At 52.1% G+C, this 17,390-nt stretch overlaps 6 protein-coding genes across 6 annotated transcripts; 2 read left to right on the plus strand and 4 right to left on the minus strand.

The window, feature by feature from the left end:
• Positions 1 to 207: 207 nt before the first annotated feature.
• Positions 208 to 2,922, minus strand: Z517_01804 (ATP-dependent protease La; the record flags this gene model as incomplete). The annotated part of the gene is made up of 1 exon (XM_013434762.1): positions 208 to 2,922. One exon carries the CDS (start codon positions 2,920 to 2,922, stop codon positions 208 to 210), a length of 2,715 nt encoding a protein of 904 aa, XP_013290216.1.
• A 411-nt stretch (positions 2,923 to 3,333) lies between these two features.
• Positions 3,334 to 4,453, plus strand: Z517_01805 (porphobilinogen deaminase; the record flags this gene model as incomplete). Its single annotated transcript, XM_013434763.1, has 2 exons — positions 3,334 to 3,643; positions 3,696 to 4,453. 2 exons carry the CDS (start codon positions 3,334 to 3,336, stop codon positions 4,451 to 4,453), a joined length of 1,068 nt encoding a protein of 355 aa, XP_013290217.1.
• Positions 4,454 to 4,616: 163 nt separating this feature from the next.
• On the minus strand, positions 4,617 to 5,788 carry Z517_01806 (uncharacterized protein; the record flags this gene model as incomplete). Its single annotated transcript, XM_013434764.1, has 3 exons — positions 4,617 to 5,192; positions 5,241 to 5,517; positions 5,577 to 5,788. 3 exons carry the CDS (start codon positions 5,786 to 5,788, stop codon positions 4,617 to 4,619), a joined length of 1,065 nt encoding a protein of 354 aa, XP_013290218.1.
• Positions 5,789 to 6,234: 446 nt separating this feature from the next.
• Z517_01807 (uncharacterized protein) lies at positions 6,235 to 10,047 on the plus strand (the record flags this gene model as incomplete). Its single annotated transcript, XM_013434765.1, has 5 exons — positions 6,235 to 6,315; positions 6,372 to 6,589; positions 6,647 to 7,014; positions 7,064 to 7,331; positions 7,386 to 10,047. 5 exons carry the CDS (start codon positions 6,235 to 6,237, stop codon positions 10,045 to 10,047), a joined length of 3,597 nt encoding a protein of 1,198 aa, XP_013290219.1.
• Positions 10,048 to 11,042: 995 nt separating this feature from the next.
• On the minus strand, positions 11,043 to 13,233 carry Z517_01808 (uncharacterized protein; the record flags this gene model as incomplete). Its single annotated transcript, XM_013434766.1, has 3 exons — positions 11,043 to 11,226; positions 11,280 to 11,400; positions 11,466 to 13,233. 3 exons carry the CDS (start codon positions 13,231 to 13,233, stop codon positions 11,043 to 11,045), a joined length of 2,073 nt encoding a protein of 690 aa, XP_013290220.1.
• Positions 13,234 to 15,136: 1,903 nt separating this feature from the next.
• Z517_01809 (uncharacterized protein) lies at positions 15,137 to 17,107 on the minus strand (the record flags this gene model as incomplete). Its single annotated transcript, XM_013434767.1, has 1 exon — positions 15,137 to 17,107. The coding sequence occupies one exon, from the start codon at positions 17,105 to 17,107 to the stop codon at positions 15,137 to 15,139; it is 1,971 nt and encodes a 656-aa protein (XP_013290221.1).
• Positions 17,108 to 17,390: the final 283 nt, after the last annotated feature.

Consider the following 17,390-nt stretch of genomic DNA (forward strand, 5'->3'; position numbering starts at 1 on the left):
TCGAGCAATGCGCATTCAACGGTTACAATCTGCTCTCGACCTCAGCGAAATATCGATCCGAGGCCCAGTGTGAATCGGGCCAGATATATCGAAGGGCTTCGTAGACGTGCCTGCAGAAACGGATTATTAGCAAACACCGCACTTTGCTTCCGCAGGAGAATAGCACCGGAATGGGTCTGCGGCAGACAGCGTAGGGAAAGGCATGACTTACTTGACATGTATAATCTTCAAGTCCTTCTTCACCTCCTCCGGGACGTCCTTCACATCCTTCTTGTTCCCGTTCGGTAGCAAGACTGTCTTGACGCCTGCGCGGTGGGCGCCGATCAGTTTCTCTTTAATGCCTCCAACAGGCATGACTCGTCCTCTCAGGCTCACTTCGCCCGTCATGGCGATTGTCGGTGGGACAGTCTTTCCGGAGAATAGCGAAATGAGCGCGACAGTATGCGCCAGTCCGGCACTTGGTCCATCCTTCGGGACCGCACCAGCGGGACAGTGGACGTGGATGGCACGTTTCTCCATGATGTCTTCGTCTCGATCGTGCGTCAGGCCCAGGTCGTAGCTATGAGCTTTCACCCAGCTAAGTGCGACCTCGACGGATTCTTTGAGCACATCTCCCAATTTTCCTGTGAGTTGCACACGGCCCTTCCCAGGCATGTCGGCCACTTCTATGAAAAGAATGCTTCCTTGCCCACCAGACGAATAAGCAACCAATCCCGTGACAACACCGGGGCGAGATTGTTTCTCGGCGATTTCTTCTTCGAAGCGTTCTATACCGAGGATGTCTTCAAGTTCTTCGACGCGTACGACGGGGTTATATTTCGATGTATCGTTTGCGTCACGGGCATCGGCGTACTGCACTGCTTTGTAGCGACACACACTTCCAATCTCACGCTCGAGGTTGCGGACTCCAGATTCGCGAGTGTAAGCTGTGATTATGGTGTCGACGACGTCGTCAGGAATTATCACTTGTCCTTCAGCGAGACCATTAGTGCGAATTTGTTTCGGTATGAGATGTTGTTTGGCGATGTGGCGCTTCTCAACTGTTGTGTAGCCAGCCAGACGAATCGTTTCCATTCGGTCGAGCAGCGGCGGCGGAATGGTATCTAAAGAGTTGGCCGTGGCGATGAAGAGGACTTTGCTTAGGTCGATAGGGATGTTGATGTAGTGATCATTGAAACTGTGATTCTGCTCTGGGTCAAGAACCTCAAGCATCGCAGCTGAAGGGTCACCATGGAAATTGTTCGAGCTCACTTTATCGATCTCGTCAAGCAGGAAGACTGGATTGGCTACGCCGACCTTTTTTAGGCCACTGACAATCAGACCTGGCATAGCAGCAACGTATGTCCGCCGATGACCCCTAATTTCTGCTTCGTCTCTGACACCACCCAAAGAGATGCGGTGGAACTTTCGGCCAAGCGAGAGTGCAATGGATTTTGCGAGAGAGGTCTTGCCCGTGCCGGGTGGCCCAACTAACAAGAGAATTGGAGACTTGTCCACCATCCGCTTCGACTTGAGAACATGGAGCTTAGCAGTGGCTGCATCTCTCTCGTTGTCAGGGATTTGCTCGACCTCCCTGCCCTCCCCTTCTTGACTCGGGGCAAGCTGCTTCGTGAGACGGGCGATTTGTTGATCGACATCGGCATTAACGGACTGTTTCAATTTCAACACTGCGAGGTATTCGAGCAACCTCTTTTTGATCTTCTCCAGTCCATAATGATCGTCATCAAGTTGTTTGCGCGCTCGTTTCAAAGTATCGGCGCCAAGCTGATCATCAGTGACCTTAGTCCATGGGATCTCGACCAAATTTTCGACATATGTACGGATCACACCATACTCAGCGTTGGCCGGGTTCATCTTCTTCAGTCGTCTGAGTTCGCGCTCCGCAACCTTTTGAGCCTCGGGCGACAGACCGGCCTCTGCCACCTTCTTCTTGAGCTCTTCGACTTCGTTAACTTCGTTGTCTTCGTCGTCATCACCACCCCTGTTGACGCCAGGCATCCCGGGAGGTGTCATGCCATTCAGACCAGACATTGCTCGCCTCGCTAGAGCTTCGCGTTGCTTTTGATTCAAGTCGGAGATGTCAACGCCGATATTAGGTGGCAAGGTTGTTGAGGTTATTGTGGTGACTTTAATGTTTCCGTTGATACCCGAGATCTGCTTGTTAAGCAAGGCAAGGACGCGCTCGAGTCTTTCATGTAAATCTAGTGTGCTCAGGATCCGAAGCTTCTCCTCAAAACTCGCTTCGACAATATCCGTCATGAAATCGGCCAATTGGCCAGCTTGAGTGAGGTCTTTCTTCGCAATGAACAACTCGAAGCGACGGACAATTAAAGGCGACAGCGCCATGGATGCGGGTCGGAAGAGAGATGACAGCCTTAGCAGTGTCAGAAGCTCACGAGACCGTTGCTTCAGTCGAGTGAAGCTGGCCCGGAGGTCCCCGTCATTAAGGTCGGGGACTTCATCCTCGTAAAATGTGACATCGGCTTCAAAATATGGTCTTTCATGCTTAATCTTGTCGATCTTGAATCTCTGGATTCCTTCCACAAGCAGATATGGATCTGCATTAGGGCTCCCCTGGACGCTGACAATCTTCGCCAGCGTGCCGTATCCATATAAATCCTTCTTTCGAGCCTTGCCCGGATCTATGTCGGCATAGTCATGATCCCGGCTACTCTCTTTGGCAGCGCTGTCGAGCAGTTCTTTGCCGTCGGGGCTCAGCAAGGGCGAGTTCACGGGAACGCAGCCGACGGGCAGTTGGGCCGAACCAGATCTCGACTTCGTGGCACGTTGAAAGGCCGATGACAGGAGCAGGGGAATGTCGGCACGGTTGGATACTGAGATGCGGAGAGTGACGCCGGGCAGAAGGACCGAATCCTTTGCTAGCGGGATAAGAGGAATCGTCGCTTTGGCTGTGTAGCCCATGTTGAAGGAAAAATGGGGTTGGAGGTGGTAAAGGGAGGGAAAGCGGCAGAGGGAGGGAAGAATGAAGTTGTTATTGATATGCCGGAGGGGGGTAGATGTACTTGGTGTTGCCGCATGGAAGATGCTCGATGCACATCGGAAGTCCAAGCACGGCTTGTGGCTTGTAGTGCCAGGTACCAACGAGCCCATGTCATGTCATATTCAGCCGGATCATCATTTCCTTGCCGAGGCACGGGACGCAAGAGCGGATAGTGACACGTGACTATATCGGCGGAAATATGGCACGTGATCTTTTTCGGCGCGGCAAGGCTCCGCGCCAACTGGACCCAATGTTCCATCCCCAAGCCACGAAGATTTCATTCATCGGTTCTGCCTCAAACTCGAGGAAATACACTTGCTACCCGGCCAAGCATGACAACGCTCGCGGTTGTGTCAGGCGAACATGCCGCGGCCAACCCGGCTGAGTCGGACTCCAAGACCACATTCAACGTCGGAACGAGAAAGTCCAAACTCGCTCTGATACAGACAGATTTGGTCGTCCAGGCATTGGCAAAGGCCTGTCCTGAGTATGTCTACGCCATCAAGGCGCGAGATACCGCAGCAGGCGACATTGACAAAGTTACTCCTTTCAAGGACATGCCCGTGAAGAACATATGGACCCACGAGTTGGAGACACTCATGATCGAGGGGCAACTGGATTTTCTGGTTCATTCGCTCAAAGGTTTGCATGAAAGCACGGAGCTGGCATTTGCTATACTAATTCAGCCCGACAGACGTCCCCACTCTGTTACCTCCAGGTTGCGAAGTAGGCGCGGTGCTGGAGCGGGAAGACCCAAGAGACGCGTTTGTCATTAAGGCAGGGAGAGATGTCTGCAACATAGAGGATCTCCCTGCCGGATCAACCGTAGGAACTTCCTCCATACGACGAACTGCACAAATTGCGCTCAAGTATCCACATTTGCGAGTGCTCGATGTCAGAGGCAACGTAGGCACTCGCCTCGCTAAGCTTGATGCTGAGGATGGGCCTTTTGATGCTTTGATACTCGCCGCCGCCGGACTGCTTCGCCTCGGGCTCGGTGATCGGATCACTCAATACCTCGACTCAAAAAGCGGCGGCATGCTTCATGCCGTTGGACAGGGTGCTATTGGCATTGAGAACAGGTCGTCCGACGATCGAGTGCGGGGCATGTTGAGTCAGATTGACCATCGACAGACTCACCTTGCTACGGCATGTGAGCGCAGTCTCTTGAGGACGCTGGAAGGAGGATGCAGTGCTCCGCTAGGGGTGGAGACTGCTTGGGTTAAGAATGAAGACGGTGGCTCACTTCTTCGGCTGAAAGCGCTCGTGGTCAGCACGGATGGCAAAGAGAAGGCCGAAATCGACATGACAGATGATGTCCAGAGTCGGGACGATGCCGAAAAGTTTGGAACCAATGCTGCAGATGAACTACTACGCAAGGGTGCGGACAAAATTCTCACAGAGATCAAAGCGAAGCGTCCTACCACCGTCACAGACCTTCAGGAGACCTGAGAGGAGGCACTTCGGAAGAGATTAGGGCCCGTTCTACTTGCAACGGAACTTCTGCTTTGCGTGGCGAGTGGCAGATGGACGAGCTGGGATTGAAACTAGGATTTGCCGTCCCGAAAATCCAGTCTATGGCAACTGCTCAGAAATGGCATTGAAGCCAGTCTTACTACCCCCGGTTCAACGTGTTTCCAGCTCCTTTCGGGTTAGCCTCTACAAACTCATCCCACTCTCGTGCCTTCATCGTGGCAGCGTCGACTTGCTCCATATTATCCTCATCGGGCTCGGCCTGAGGGGCATTGGCGTTTCCTCCACCGTCAATGATGCCACCCCTCCGGCGCTCTTCTTCCAGATACTCGTCGATGCTCATGGTAGGGAGGTTGTGTCCTGGCCTGAATACGCCCTGTCGCAACTGGGTCCGCTTGTCTGTGAGGGTGAAGGGCTGAAGAGGTTTTCCGCTAGAACTGAGTAAGGGCCCACCTCTCTTTCCAAGGCCCGCCATTGTAGCAGGCCCGTCTAAACGCTCCGAATAAGCATCAGACCGCGCAGGAGCTCTCTGATCTGGCGGTGTTGGCCCGGGCCTAGCTGGCTCGGTATGCCGCATCTGAGACAATATTTCCAACTCCTGAGTTATCATTTCCAGAGACGAGAACGCCTTGTTGACTAGGAGAGCAATTTCGGCTAGATAAAGACTCCGAATGGTCTCATCGTCAACATTTGATTTCGTGGATTCGTCTCTCAGATACTGTTTTGTCAGTAAATTTGTGATGCACAGCGTGAGACGAACACAAACCTGCAACTTTTGCTTCAAAGATTTTTCTTCTTGAAAGCGAGAAATCTTGATCCTTCGTTTCTCCTCGGGGCTATTCGAGGAGACTATTCGAAATGAACCGCGCTGTTCGACGTAGCGTTCGTAAAGTTGGCGATCTGAACCACCTAGCAAACCGTATTGATCTAGTCGGGTCAAAAACTGTTCGAATAGTCCCGCGGCGTCCCGCAACGATGACAGTCTGTTTTCGCCATATCCTCTAATCTTGACCTCGGCCAGTAGACAGTCCACCGTCAGGTATCTAAGACAACGTCAGATGAATACTTGAGAGGCGCAGCCGCGCCAATTCTCTCTACATACTGCAGGTCTTGCGTAGATATGTCTTCAACCTCTTCATTCGTACTGAACAAAGAGAGGTCTTGGATCAATTTGCGACACTGTTCGAGGTTGTCGATGATGGACTGAAGGGTGTGCTTGAAGTTTGCGCTCCGGGGGTCGAGGCCATCCAAATCTTCTTGCTGTTTCTTTGCTTGGTTGAACAGCACCTTCAGAGATGGTTCAGGAGTGTCCATGATAGCCTAGCCTTGTCTGGTTTCAGTTCCTGGTAGAAGTGAGGTTATTGCGTGGTTGGGGTTCTTCGTTGGCAGGATGGAGGGTTCGACGAGGGGAATCTCGACGGAATGATCGCCTCGTTGGACAATTAGAGCGTTCGACTCGTAGTTCAACCACCTCTTGCCGTACTCGACACTCATAGGTCTACCGGGAAGGATTGCTGAGCAGAAGATTAGAAATAAAGGCGCTTGGAGGCAAACATGATCGGTTGGAAGGCAATTCAGTCGCACCAATCACAAATACATGCAGTGCCAAGGCCGAATATCGCAGCCGCCTTTCATCTTTTTCCCCAAGTGACGATTCATGACATTCAGTGACTCACGCATACTGCATCTTCACTCTCCATTGACCTCTGTCATCTCTCTTGTCTCCTTGCCATGTTGCAAAGGGGTCAACGGAGATCATCATGGCCTCCTCCGCGACTCCCCAGGAAGGAAACGCCAACGATGAAATCCCCATGGAAAAAAATGCTGGCCTCGTAATGGGCGTATGTCACCCCCTGGAATGTTTGATATGCTCGGACTAACAAAGGTATGGTCACAGACCAATAACAGCAGCATTGTATCCAAAAGGAGTGTCGAGAAGCTATACCTTCCTCAACCGCACTTTTATCGCTACTTTGTCAAGAAGCCGATCCGTCGCTCTCCCACCATTAACCGTGGATACTGGCTCCGCATGAGAGCAGTCGATTGGGTGGTCAGGCAGTTTCTGGAAAAACCCTCTGACTTACAGAAGGTCGTCATCAATTTGGGCTGTGGCTAGTGAGTAAGGATGCCGACAACCTACGCTGTGCGATCAAACACGACTTACCCTCGTAGTGACCCACTTCCGTTTCAATGGATGGCTCAGCATCCCGACTTGTGTGGCAACACCAAGTTCATCGATGTCGATTTCGAAGAGCTCATGATCAGTAAGCGAGCGATTATCTTGAACACCCCCAAAATGAGAGATATGCTCTCGAGGACGGCGGACACGACGGATTCAGCAAAGGGAGTCGTGCTGGATTCGGATGTGTACGTCGCCATCGGATGCGATTTACGAAACCCTCGGAGGCTGGAGCGACTTCTAAGATCCGTTATCGACCTCGATCAATGCCTTGTATTCTGTCTCGCCGAAGTCAGCATCACCTATATGGCTACGAAGGACGCGGATGATCTGATCGCCTGGACCTCCACCCTGTCTCCAGGTATGCTGATCTCTTCCCAGCTGCGGATAAAGTGACTGATGGGGCTCAGATGTGACTTTCTGCCTCCTGGAACAACAATCACCGGATCGTCCGGACAATCCATTCACGGCGGCCATGTTAAAACATTTTGCTAAACTAGGCACACCCCTTCGATCCGTGCTCACTTATCCCGGTTGCCACACCCAGACATTACGCTTTCAGGACGCCGGATTCCCGCATGTTGAAATACAAAACCTTTGGGAGCTTTGGGCCGACCCCAGGTTTCTATCCCCGTCTCAGAGAATTTCTCTGGATGAAGCCGAGCCATTTGACGAGTGGTGAGTTAATGTCAGGTACACCGGTTTCCTTATGTACTAAGAATTTGGGTATAGGGAGGAGTTTGCTTTGTTCGCATCTCATTACTGTCTAGTCATTGCACAAACAGGCCCTGAACCTCTCGTGCCAGAGCAGCAGAGATCGAGGAGGGCATCAGTTGATAGTTTGGTATCAGACCTTTCAGCAAGGACAGTCTCTCCCCACAGAGATAACACCCAATGGTTTGCATACAAATACTCCGCGAATCCAGAGAAAGAAGGCAGGGCCCATCATGGTTCTGCTTTTATAGTCCCAGGTCAAGACGCTATAGCCCTCCATGGGGGCATTGGTACTGGAGGTCGCTTGTCAACTACTTCAGTCTACACATCTGCAGACTCGACACTTCCGTATCCCTCCGTTCCACCGGATGAAGTGGGCGCCAGGTGTTGTCATACCATCACCACACTTCATAATGGACAGAATCTTCTCGTTGGTGGTCGAGGCTCACCATCGTCGCCCTTGAAAGATTGCTGGCTTCAAACAGACTCGAAATGGGAAAGAGTCCACGATCTTCCAGAGCCTCGATTTCGACACCGAGCAGCGGCCGTGGTACTACCATATGACCAGGATGGCGTTGTAGTGTTTGGTGGGAAAACCTCAGCAACCAGTGTTGCGATTGACTGCCTGCTGTGGGACAGGGAAAACGGCTGGCAAGTTCTTCGCAGTCTCAAGTTTGACCCTATGCCACGCTTTGGGGCGTCTTTTGTCCGCCTGGGCTTCAATCACGGTCTCCTCCTCGGCGGCATGCGACAGGACGGAGTCATTTGTCAGGGCCTGTGGAAATGGAGACTGATCATCCGGGACAACAAAGTCATGGGCATCAGTTTTAGGGTATCCACGGCGTTGGACGCCTCTGCGGGCATCTGGCCATGGCTAAATCGTCTAGGGGCCTCTTACAGCGTCATCAGAGATGAGATTCTGCTCATTGGTGGAGTAGCAAAGCACGGCTGCATCCCCAAGGATTACGAGATTCTCTCCATTGTCGGGAGCTTTTCTGCCTTCAGCGACTACGAGAAGGAAATGGAGTTCAGAGTGGCTTGTGTTTTGCCCAAGAGGGATCCGAATGTACCGCGTCCTTTCCTCATCGGTCACTCAACACATTACACCGCTCGACAAACCACTCTGATCGTTGGTGGAGGGGCAACTTGTTTCAGTTTCGGCGCATATTGGAATCCTGGCTGTTGGCTTCTATATGATCGAGAAGCAGGACTGAGCTCACACTGGACGATGGTGAAGCCAGAATCCAGGAAATCTGCGGCTCAATCGACGACGCACGATGGCATGGCTGCAGGCGTCGCAACTCCCATCAAACATATCAAGGTTGACTCGGAGCAAGATTTTCTACGTGTCCTGAGCGAAGGCAGGCCCAGAATCCTCTCAGGTCTGGACATCGGTGAATGTGTATCTTCTTGGACAGCAGGATATCTCCTCTCGCAAGTCCCACCCTCAAAATCCGTCGTCGTACATTCTGCTCCGGGTCGGACAATGAACTTCCAACGCAAAGACTTCGTCTACAAGACGACCTCCTTCCATGAATTCATCCACCAACTGGAATTAGACCCAAACGCGCACATGTATCTCCGTTCGATTTCTAATACTAATCCAACCACCTCACCCGCCGACCTCTCCACCGACTGGCCCGAGATCGCGACCGATTTCCACATCCCGTCTGCGCTCTCCTTTGTGGAAAAGAACCAGCATAGCAGCCCTCTCCGAATCAGCGCAGATGTGAACATGTGGCTACATTACGACGTGATGGCTAACGTCCTCTTCCAGATCCGGGGCACCAGGAAGCTTATCCTGTTCCCTCCAGAGGATCTACAACATCTGAATTTTCCACCCGGTTCGACAACATCCAGTATCGACATCTTCGAGCCGGCACCACGTCCAGGACCAGGTGAGGACACGATCAAGCCCGTGCCAAATACACGGCCTCAGATTGCAGTCTTGAAGCCCGGCGATGCTTTGTACATTCCACCATTGTGGGCACACACAGGTACTCCGTTGCCACCTCTAACAAAGCCGGAGCCAGTCTCGATATCAGTATCATCGTCATTGTCAGAATCCGCTTCCCTGTCCACTTCAACGTCCACCTCTGCACCGGCAGCCGCAGCCACATCAGCCTCCCTATCCCAACTCTCCCTCGAATCCATTTCAACCACCACCACCACTACCGAAGTCAAATTAAACAAAGAAGGCCCCGTCCCGAAGACGACCACGAACGCAGATTCGAGCCCGAACGCGCCATCAGACTCGAGAATCAACATCTCCGTCAACGTCTTCTTCCGCACGCTACACCCGCACAAGTACGCCGCGGGCCGCGACGTGTACGGCAACCGCGACCTCGCCGCGTACGAGGACGGACGGCGGGACGTGGAAAAGATCGTCCGCCGCTTTTTGAAGGTCGACCGCGAGCAGGACCACAACCATGACCACGAGCATGACGGCGTTACACAAACATTTCCGGACGCAAAGGGCAATGGAGACGGGAAAGGCAAGGGTAAGAGTAAGGGAAAAGGCAAAAATGCGAAACAACAACAAGGAGGAGCGGAAAGCATCGAGATTGCAGGTTCTGGTTCCGGTCCTACGCATGAAATGGGCGTGATCCCCAAGGACATTGTCAGGGCGTACCTGACCCGGTTGGCCGACGAGTTGAGGGACAAGGCCGACAAGTTGTAGTAATATTCATGTTGGCTAGTCTAGCAGCCTGGCAGTTTGGCACTCCGGCTGGATTGTTGGCTGGTTTGATGGCCGGATAGTTCGAAGATTGGTTCAACACGCATAAAAGAAAGGAAATGGTAAAGGAAAAAGGGAAACAGGAAATTAACAAAACCGGAGAAGAAAACGAATCAACTTTCGCTGGCCATCCGCGGATGCCACCTTTGGATTGGTTTTTATTGCATATATACCGAGTACAAGATACGTTAATCACATATGACGATAGGGGAAGAAGAACGAAGAGCAGAGAAACGGGAAAAGAAATGGAAAACACCAGATCATTGGGGAAATATATAAAGCGTCGAGCCTTTACTCGTTCAGTAGATAGACTAAGAATGAGGTCGTTAGATGTTTGCTCTCTCGCTCTCCTGAGCTCGAACCCCTTGGTTGGCGCCAGCATCTTTTTTATAGCCCCAAAAGCATCCATATACTGACAAGCCAAGGGGGGACCCTTTATAACCCTCCGCCACAGCGCACACGGCGCAGCGTAGCGCGACCTTGACGCCGCGAGGCCCCAAGTGTTGATTGAGCTCCTTTACCCAATGTGAGAATATCAACATAGAACCAAAAGACCCCATTGCGCGCGCTACATGTCCAGCGAGGCCCTGCCTACTTTTCCAAAATACCATCCTGGCCAAACGCGCCCCATCATCAGGTCCTCATAGCAGTCATTCAACATCCGTTCATCCATCATATATCCAATCCGTAACATCTGTAGTCATAGCACATTTCCCTCATCGTAGATCGACGCAATATCATCATAGTAGCAACAACGATCACAGCCACTGCAATAGGTGCCAAAAAGTCCACCCGTCTGGCCAGCGGCACAGGATTGTGAGGCTCAGTCCAGCTGTTTTGAACCCGATGTAAACCACCTTCGATAGGCAGAGTATCAGGGACTAGGTCTGATCAAAGACCAAAGCCAGCGAAAAGAACGGTCCGGAACCACTCAAGGCTCACGACCGTGCATATGGTCTGTTCATTGCAGCGATCTCCCGCGCCACGGTCGCCCATTCGAGTTCCCTCTTCGCAGCCACGCCGCGTTTTTCTTGTTGTATTTCGTCCCACTTCATCAACTCGTAGACGAAGCGCAGGTGCGGTTGGATGATGACGTTGAGGCGGCGAGCGCGGACAAAGCAGCTACCATGGGTATAAGCATCGACCATCAGTGGGAGTGGCTGGAAGGGACTTACTATGCACGGGGAAAACTCAGCCCTTGACTTGCCATTACTTCGGCGATGCAAATGGTTGCAGAGCGAGAAACACCGACACGGCAGTGGACTAATGTTGCAGTGCCATCTTGTTTTCCTCGTTCTGAAGTGTGCGTTAGCATCCAATTTCCGTAGTTATTCTAATGGTCTGCTGGAGAGGGATCTTACCGATAAATTCCAAGCACCTTTCCATTTCCAACGTCAGTTCATCGATCCCATTGTCCTGCACACGATCCACCATCATCAGGTTCTCTCGACCCCAGTCGTTGACTTCCTTTTCCGTCCAGGAGACCGGTTCACCGACACTCAGAATTCGTCTAATGCCCAATAGCTTGAGCATTTGGGGGTTGTTCGCGTGTGTCAGGTTGCCCAAGTACATGTACGGAAGGATGCGACTTGGTAAGCTACCGTCGAGTTTGGTCAGCCAGGCGGGCGCTTCAATGGATGACAACTTCGAGGAATCAAATTTCGGAGATTCATCAAGTATGCGGCCTTGAATGGCGTTCAATAGAGAAACGTCTGAAGGATACGCAAAGAAATTGCGTCGCTTTTCACAGTGCAAGCGAATCCACGCTTCGTGCAAGGGGACACCTTCGGCGTACATAAAATACGCAACGGCCAGCATTGATGTTTCGGTGTATCCATCAGCACAGTGTAGGAGGACACGACGAGGCCGAGTTGCGAATTCAGTCATCTGGATGTCGCCATCTTCGTCTTTGCATTTATTGACAGGTTTCATGGTATGAGTGAGGTTGTATAGCCATCGACACATACGCAGGATGCCATCGACCTCAACCTGGGACCATGACGGCGGTAGGATACTTCCTGAGCTGGGAAACGTCAGGTGGACAGGATCGTCGTCATCCTCGCGTTCTTCAAGCTGTTTCAATTTCGCAGCCAGAAGTTTGTCGTCCGGAAGGGAAGCGTGATCACTGGCTTCCACATAGAGATCGTAAGTCGGATCATCAAGGCTTGACGGAGGGTTTGTGTAGGGGCCCGGTGAGGGGCCTTGGAACACAGCCTGTGAAATTTCCGAGGCCTTGGACATGGCACACATTTCTCGCCTTTCTTGCTGGAGAAAGTCGAGTGTGTGGTCCTGGTATCTGCCTTGGGAGTCGATAGCCACCAATTCCGGATGTGACTGTTCAAAGTCCTCGAATGACTGCGTCAAGACGAAGGTATGAAAAGTCTCAGGACATTGGCCGATGCTCTCCAATTCCTTCCGCCATTTCTTCTGGACAGTTGCTGTTCTCTCAGCAACAGATTTGATGATACGGTGGTCTGTATCTTCGTCGCCATAGACGATAATGTCGGACACAAGGGCCATCTTAACCGCTTGGATATGGAAATTGCGCACCGAGAAGCCTTCTCGAGGGTCACAATCTATAAAACCCCGGCCATTACCTTCTGACAAGTTAAGGATTTCATCTGGGGCAATGGCTCCTTTGATCCTTGAGCGACTCAGATCACCACCGGCCTTGATGATGGTTATCCCTCGCAAGCACTTTGGTATCTTGCGCAACGACTTCTTCCTAGCGACAAAGAAGGCTAATTGGATATGGTTTTCAGGATGGAGCCCGTGCAGCCATGGAAACACTGACGACGGGTGTGGAAGGGGTTGACGTGAATAGTGTTCGACCGCTTCAGCCAGCTGTTTGGCCGAGATACCATATATTGGCGGAGAATTGCACAGCTTCTGGTAGCTGCTTGGAGGGTGTAGGAGCGAGGTGGGTTTGGGAGCGACGTTGCGTAGTGGAGGAGAGTTTGGGGGAGTTATTTGCGTCTGTGAGGGAACAGGTCCCGGTGGACAGTAAGGGAGATGTTTGTTGGGAATGGGTGTCGAGGATCGAGCTTGATTCAATGAAATGGTCGGGCCGAGGGGTGGAGGAGTGGATTGTCGAACTTGAGGTTGTTGCTGAACCACAACTGTAGCCATCTCCCTGTTCAAGATGGAGAGACAAGGCGAAATATAACTTGGTTTGATATTCTGAGCAGGAAACTTGTCCCAAAGGCTCGTCCTGCCCCCACAGGAGTCCTAGCCGGCCCTGCACAACAGCAGGTATCGGGGAAAGCGTCGAACACGTGCTGCCCCAGTAGGTCTCCTTTAATCACATACGACCGATATACTAGTGTTTGAGAAGAGACGATATCGCGGTAATCCCTCGCCAGGCACTCTCGCAGCGTTATCAATGGGGAAGATTGGGTGCTGAGGTAGAGGTTTGATCCAATGGAGGAAAGGATATAGTTCGATACGAGGGCCGCAGGACAATGTCGTGGTAGCCGAGGAGAGGGGCAATAGAGACGAGACGTCGGCTCTGAGCCTGAACCAACTTTTCTGGTAACAACAAGAGCAAACAAAGCAAGAATCCAAAAGTACTCAGATACAAGGTGGTCGTGTCGAGTGCGAGTAGTTGATGGAATGCTCAGCAGGTGGGAAAGTCTGGAGAAGGGAACAGAGAGGAGATCCACAGCAGACGAGGTGATTCCTGAGGGCGGGACGAATACTGGGTAGAGAGGGGCAGGAATGGAGGGATGGTGGGGCGCCAAGTGTTGGAAGGGGGAGCTTCGAGCACGAGCCAGGGCCACTAAGAGGCAGCCAAAGCCAGTTCCCCATCAGCCCAGCCCATCATCGCCCATATCGCCCCCCCAGCGTTCGGGGGGAGCCAGGCCTAGGCAGGCTCTTCCGTGCCAATGGTCCACTAGCGATGCCTGGGAACGCGAGGGGGCGGTTCGGGGGTGTGGAGGCTGGGGGCACTTCCACCAGTAACATGACCCAAGAATGGCTGTTTGACGGACCCCCGGGCAAGCACATCGCGAGGTGGCTTAGTCCAAGGTTAGTGGGCTAGGTGGGCGACACCACTGCAGCCATGCATTAGCCGAAGTCATTGAGCTTGAGAGACCCAGATGCGCTCTCTCTCTCTGCCACCATGATACCGGGAAAAGCAGCAAAAAACATACTCTGCGCCAATGCTTATCAGAGCATGTGTCCGCCAAGAGAAGGGAAAGGATATGAGCACCCACCACAGTCAGAGTCGGTAATTGGGCGTGAAGCGCAGCCATCAGCCAGCAGCCAGGTCGAGACGCACGGCGCAGCAATCACCAATTACCAATTGGCGCACACTCCAAGATCCCCTCCCTCTAGCATCAGATCCCTGCTTCCACTTCGACCTAACGACTCGATGATCCAGCCTTTGGTTCTGCCGAGGGTGAGAGGCCGGCGATGGGATTTGGCCATGGTGGGTAAGAGGCGGGACTACCAGTGATACCAAAATGTCAAGTCTGGGGAAGCACAGGCGGGGTCTCAATGGAGTCCGCGTCCGACATTGTCAACTATCCGACAGTGATAGAAACTGAACATGGACGAATAAAAGGGTGTAGTAGTATTCCCAGCGTAGAAGGCAAAAGGAATCATTCAGTGTCCGAGAGGACTGACTACACAGGGCAAGATGGACGACGGGCGACCTAGAATGTCGATCACTTCTGCGCCCTATGGTTTGACTTTCCGCCCACCTGGAGCTCCCTCATCCGTTTCGACTCTGGTGCTCTGCGATCTTCGATCTGATAAAACGATCGTCCACCGAGCATTTCCACAATCCGGTTCTTTATTGCTCCATCCCCTCCCGTACCGATTTTGTCTGCGATCCGATCTCACAGCATCACTCGCGACGGTTCATTTGCCACAAGAGGGGGATGACATTGACGATGTGGCCGCTTATGGCTGTCTACTCCATGATTGGAGTAAAAATAGTGAAACCGGGAGCAGCCTTTCTGTCCGATTGTGCTGAAGCACCAGAGGGTGACCAAAACGTATGATGTCGCAGCATTGCGAGGATCAAACCTCAACCAGCCGCAAGGCAGAATAGCGACCCGACCGTTGTATCGCCCTGGTGACTATTGTAACCGGCACATCCTCCGACAGAAACTGCGAATTCCTCTGCGAATTTTGACGCGACGGCCCAGGAATCTGCCCATTCTCTCTTTTCACCGTGAAAGGACATTAATGGAATGTTGCGTCCTGTTAAAAGGTTATCTGCCTGTAGTTGTACCGTAACCGCTAGAAGCGGAGTGGTAAGCGAGTTGCCAGACAACCTCTGTTCCTGACGCATCAGTCGAGCGATCTCGTCATCTGCCGTCAGCGCTTTATCATCGGCCAAACTCATCTTTGGGGCCCCGTTGTCCGATTTTTGAGCTTCTTCCTCCGCAATGTATTCTTCCGGGGGCTGATGAAGTTCACTGTGTACTGTCACCGCTGAGAGCCCCTCCCTCTCCATAAAACTTGGGTACAAGACGTAATCACCACGCGCTTGCATCATTTCAAGCATTGGAACCATCCATGCTGGATATTCATGTGACAGCAGTGGTGTGGATTTGGTCTTCGACTTAAGCTCCGGATCTCGGAGGAGTCGATGAGACAGGAAAGCGTGAAATTCCACCCACCGATCTCCGAAATAGAGCACCGCAGAGGATGCGGGCGCTTGCCAAAGGGTGAAAGGCTCCGCAAGTTGTCGTCCTTCATATGGCGCCTTCGTTTTCATGTCTGGTCCATATTGAGGCAGATCCAGCGAGATGCCAGCCATGAGTTCGATCAAACCTGCTCTCTGTGATCCGTAACGATACTCAAGCAAAGTGTACATTAGAAATTGGAAGTAGTTCGGTGAGAGCTCGATGTTGGGTGAGAGCAACAGAACGTGTGAAGTACTCGCTGCAGCAGGGTAGAAGGACTCGACTGTTCGCATAGACGCTTGAACAGGGGTCATGAGTCTCGTGTCCAGTCTGTGCTTAATTGTGACTCTACTCTCGCTACCGGCGCCATTAGCAGGCCATCGGAAATTTGACAAATATCGAGCGAGGAAGGGATCAACGTTGCTGGGGAGTTCAATCGTCAATCTCGGAAGCACCCATCCTGAATAGTCGGCGTCTTTGATCGAGCGTAGAAGCCGCATCAGTGAAGCTGAAGACCCCGGCTGCGCTTGGATGACGATGTCAATCTGGACTTTATCGAGCTTTGAGAGGGATGCGGCATCCAAGAATGAGACCCACGAGAAACTCTGCGGGTTGCTGGGAAGCATGATGAGAGAAAGACCATTTGACAATGTCTTCTCCCTCAAAGCATTGACCAGATATTCATCCTCGCTTTCTGTAATTATAACCGCATGCAGTTGTATGACAGAATGAATGTGTCCCAGACTTGCAGCTGCACTGACCTGCAGCCTCTGTATAGACGACTGAGCCGCGTGGTCAGGTCGCGCATCGTGGAAATTGATGTTGCAACCTGAATCTTCCATCCCATTTGTGGCGCGAATGTCTGACCAGGCGGCGGCGTCACGTCCCATAAACGCTAGATGAACTCGTGTCCTGTTATGCTGTGCCATTGCACACGCCAGGGGCAGAACCCGAGGGACATTTTTCAAGTCTGAAACGGCGAAGAGAACATTGCCTTTCATATCTCTGACCCACGCATGCTCTTGTAAGGTAGTCGCGAGTGCGTAGAACATTATAGGACCTTCATAACTCCGATCGGGATGTTGGGGCGTGTCTTGAGGTTCACTCCCATGCGGACCACGTATCCCCGGGCCCAAGCGACCGTAGCGGCGATCGTATCGCTCAGATACAGGAGGAAGATCTGTTGGCATGTACTTAAAGAACAGGTACAGGAGCCATGCTGCGAGCAAGATCAAGATTATGCGTCTGCGCCTAAACGTCTTCCACCTACCAACGAGGAGGTTGTAGGTTTTTGACCGACGGAGTGTGTAGGTTTCTGACTGCTCATGACTTCTGCTTTCTGGATGAAAGCGGCTCCTGGCAGCCATTCAAGCCCAGCTGCGGAGCGGATGCGGCTTTACATTGATGTAAATTGTGTCTTTGTGAGAGTGAAGACGCGATCAGGAAATAAATCGACCAAGTGGGCAATTGGCAAGTTAGAAAAGAGTTCTGTCTGACACATGTATGTCAGTCGCCGATTGACACATCTTAGTGGTCAGACATAATCATTTCCAAGCTCCAGTGTAGCTCTATTAGTCTCGTTCTACGATCAGCCCACTTCCATCCCGACATGTAAATCGACAATTTCTCGACCACCGAGAGACAACTTCT

The sequence above is a fragment of the Fonsecaea pedrosoi genome (assembly GCF_000835455.1).
Source record: "Fonsecaea pedrosoi CBS 271.37 unplaced genomic scaffold supercont1.1, whole genome shotgun sequence".
In the NCBI taxonomy this organism is placed as follows: Eukaryota; Fungi; Ascomycota; class Eurotiomycetes; order Chaetothyriales; family Herpotrichiellaceae; genus Fonsecaea; species Fonsecaea pedrosoi.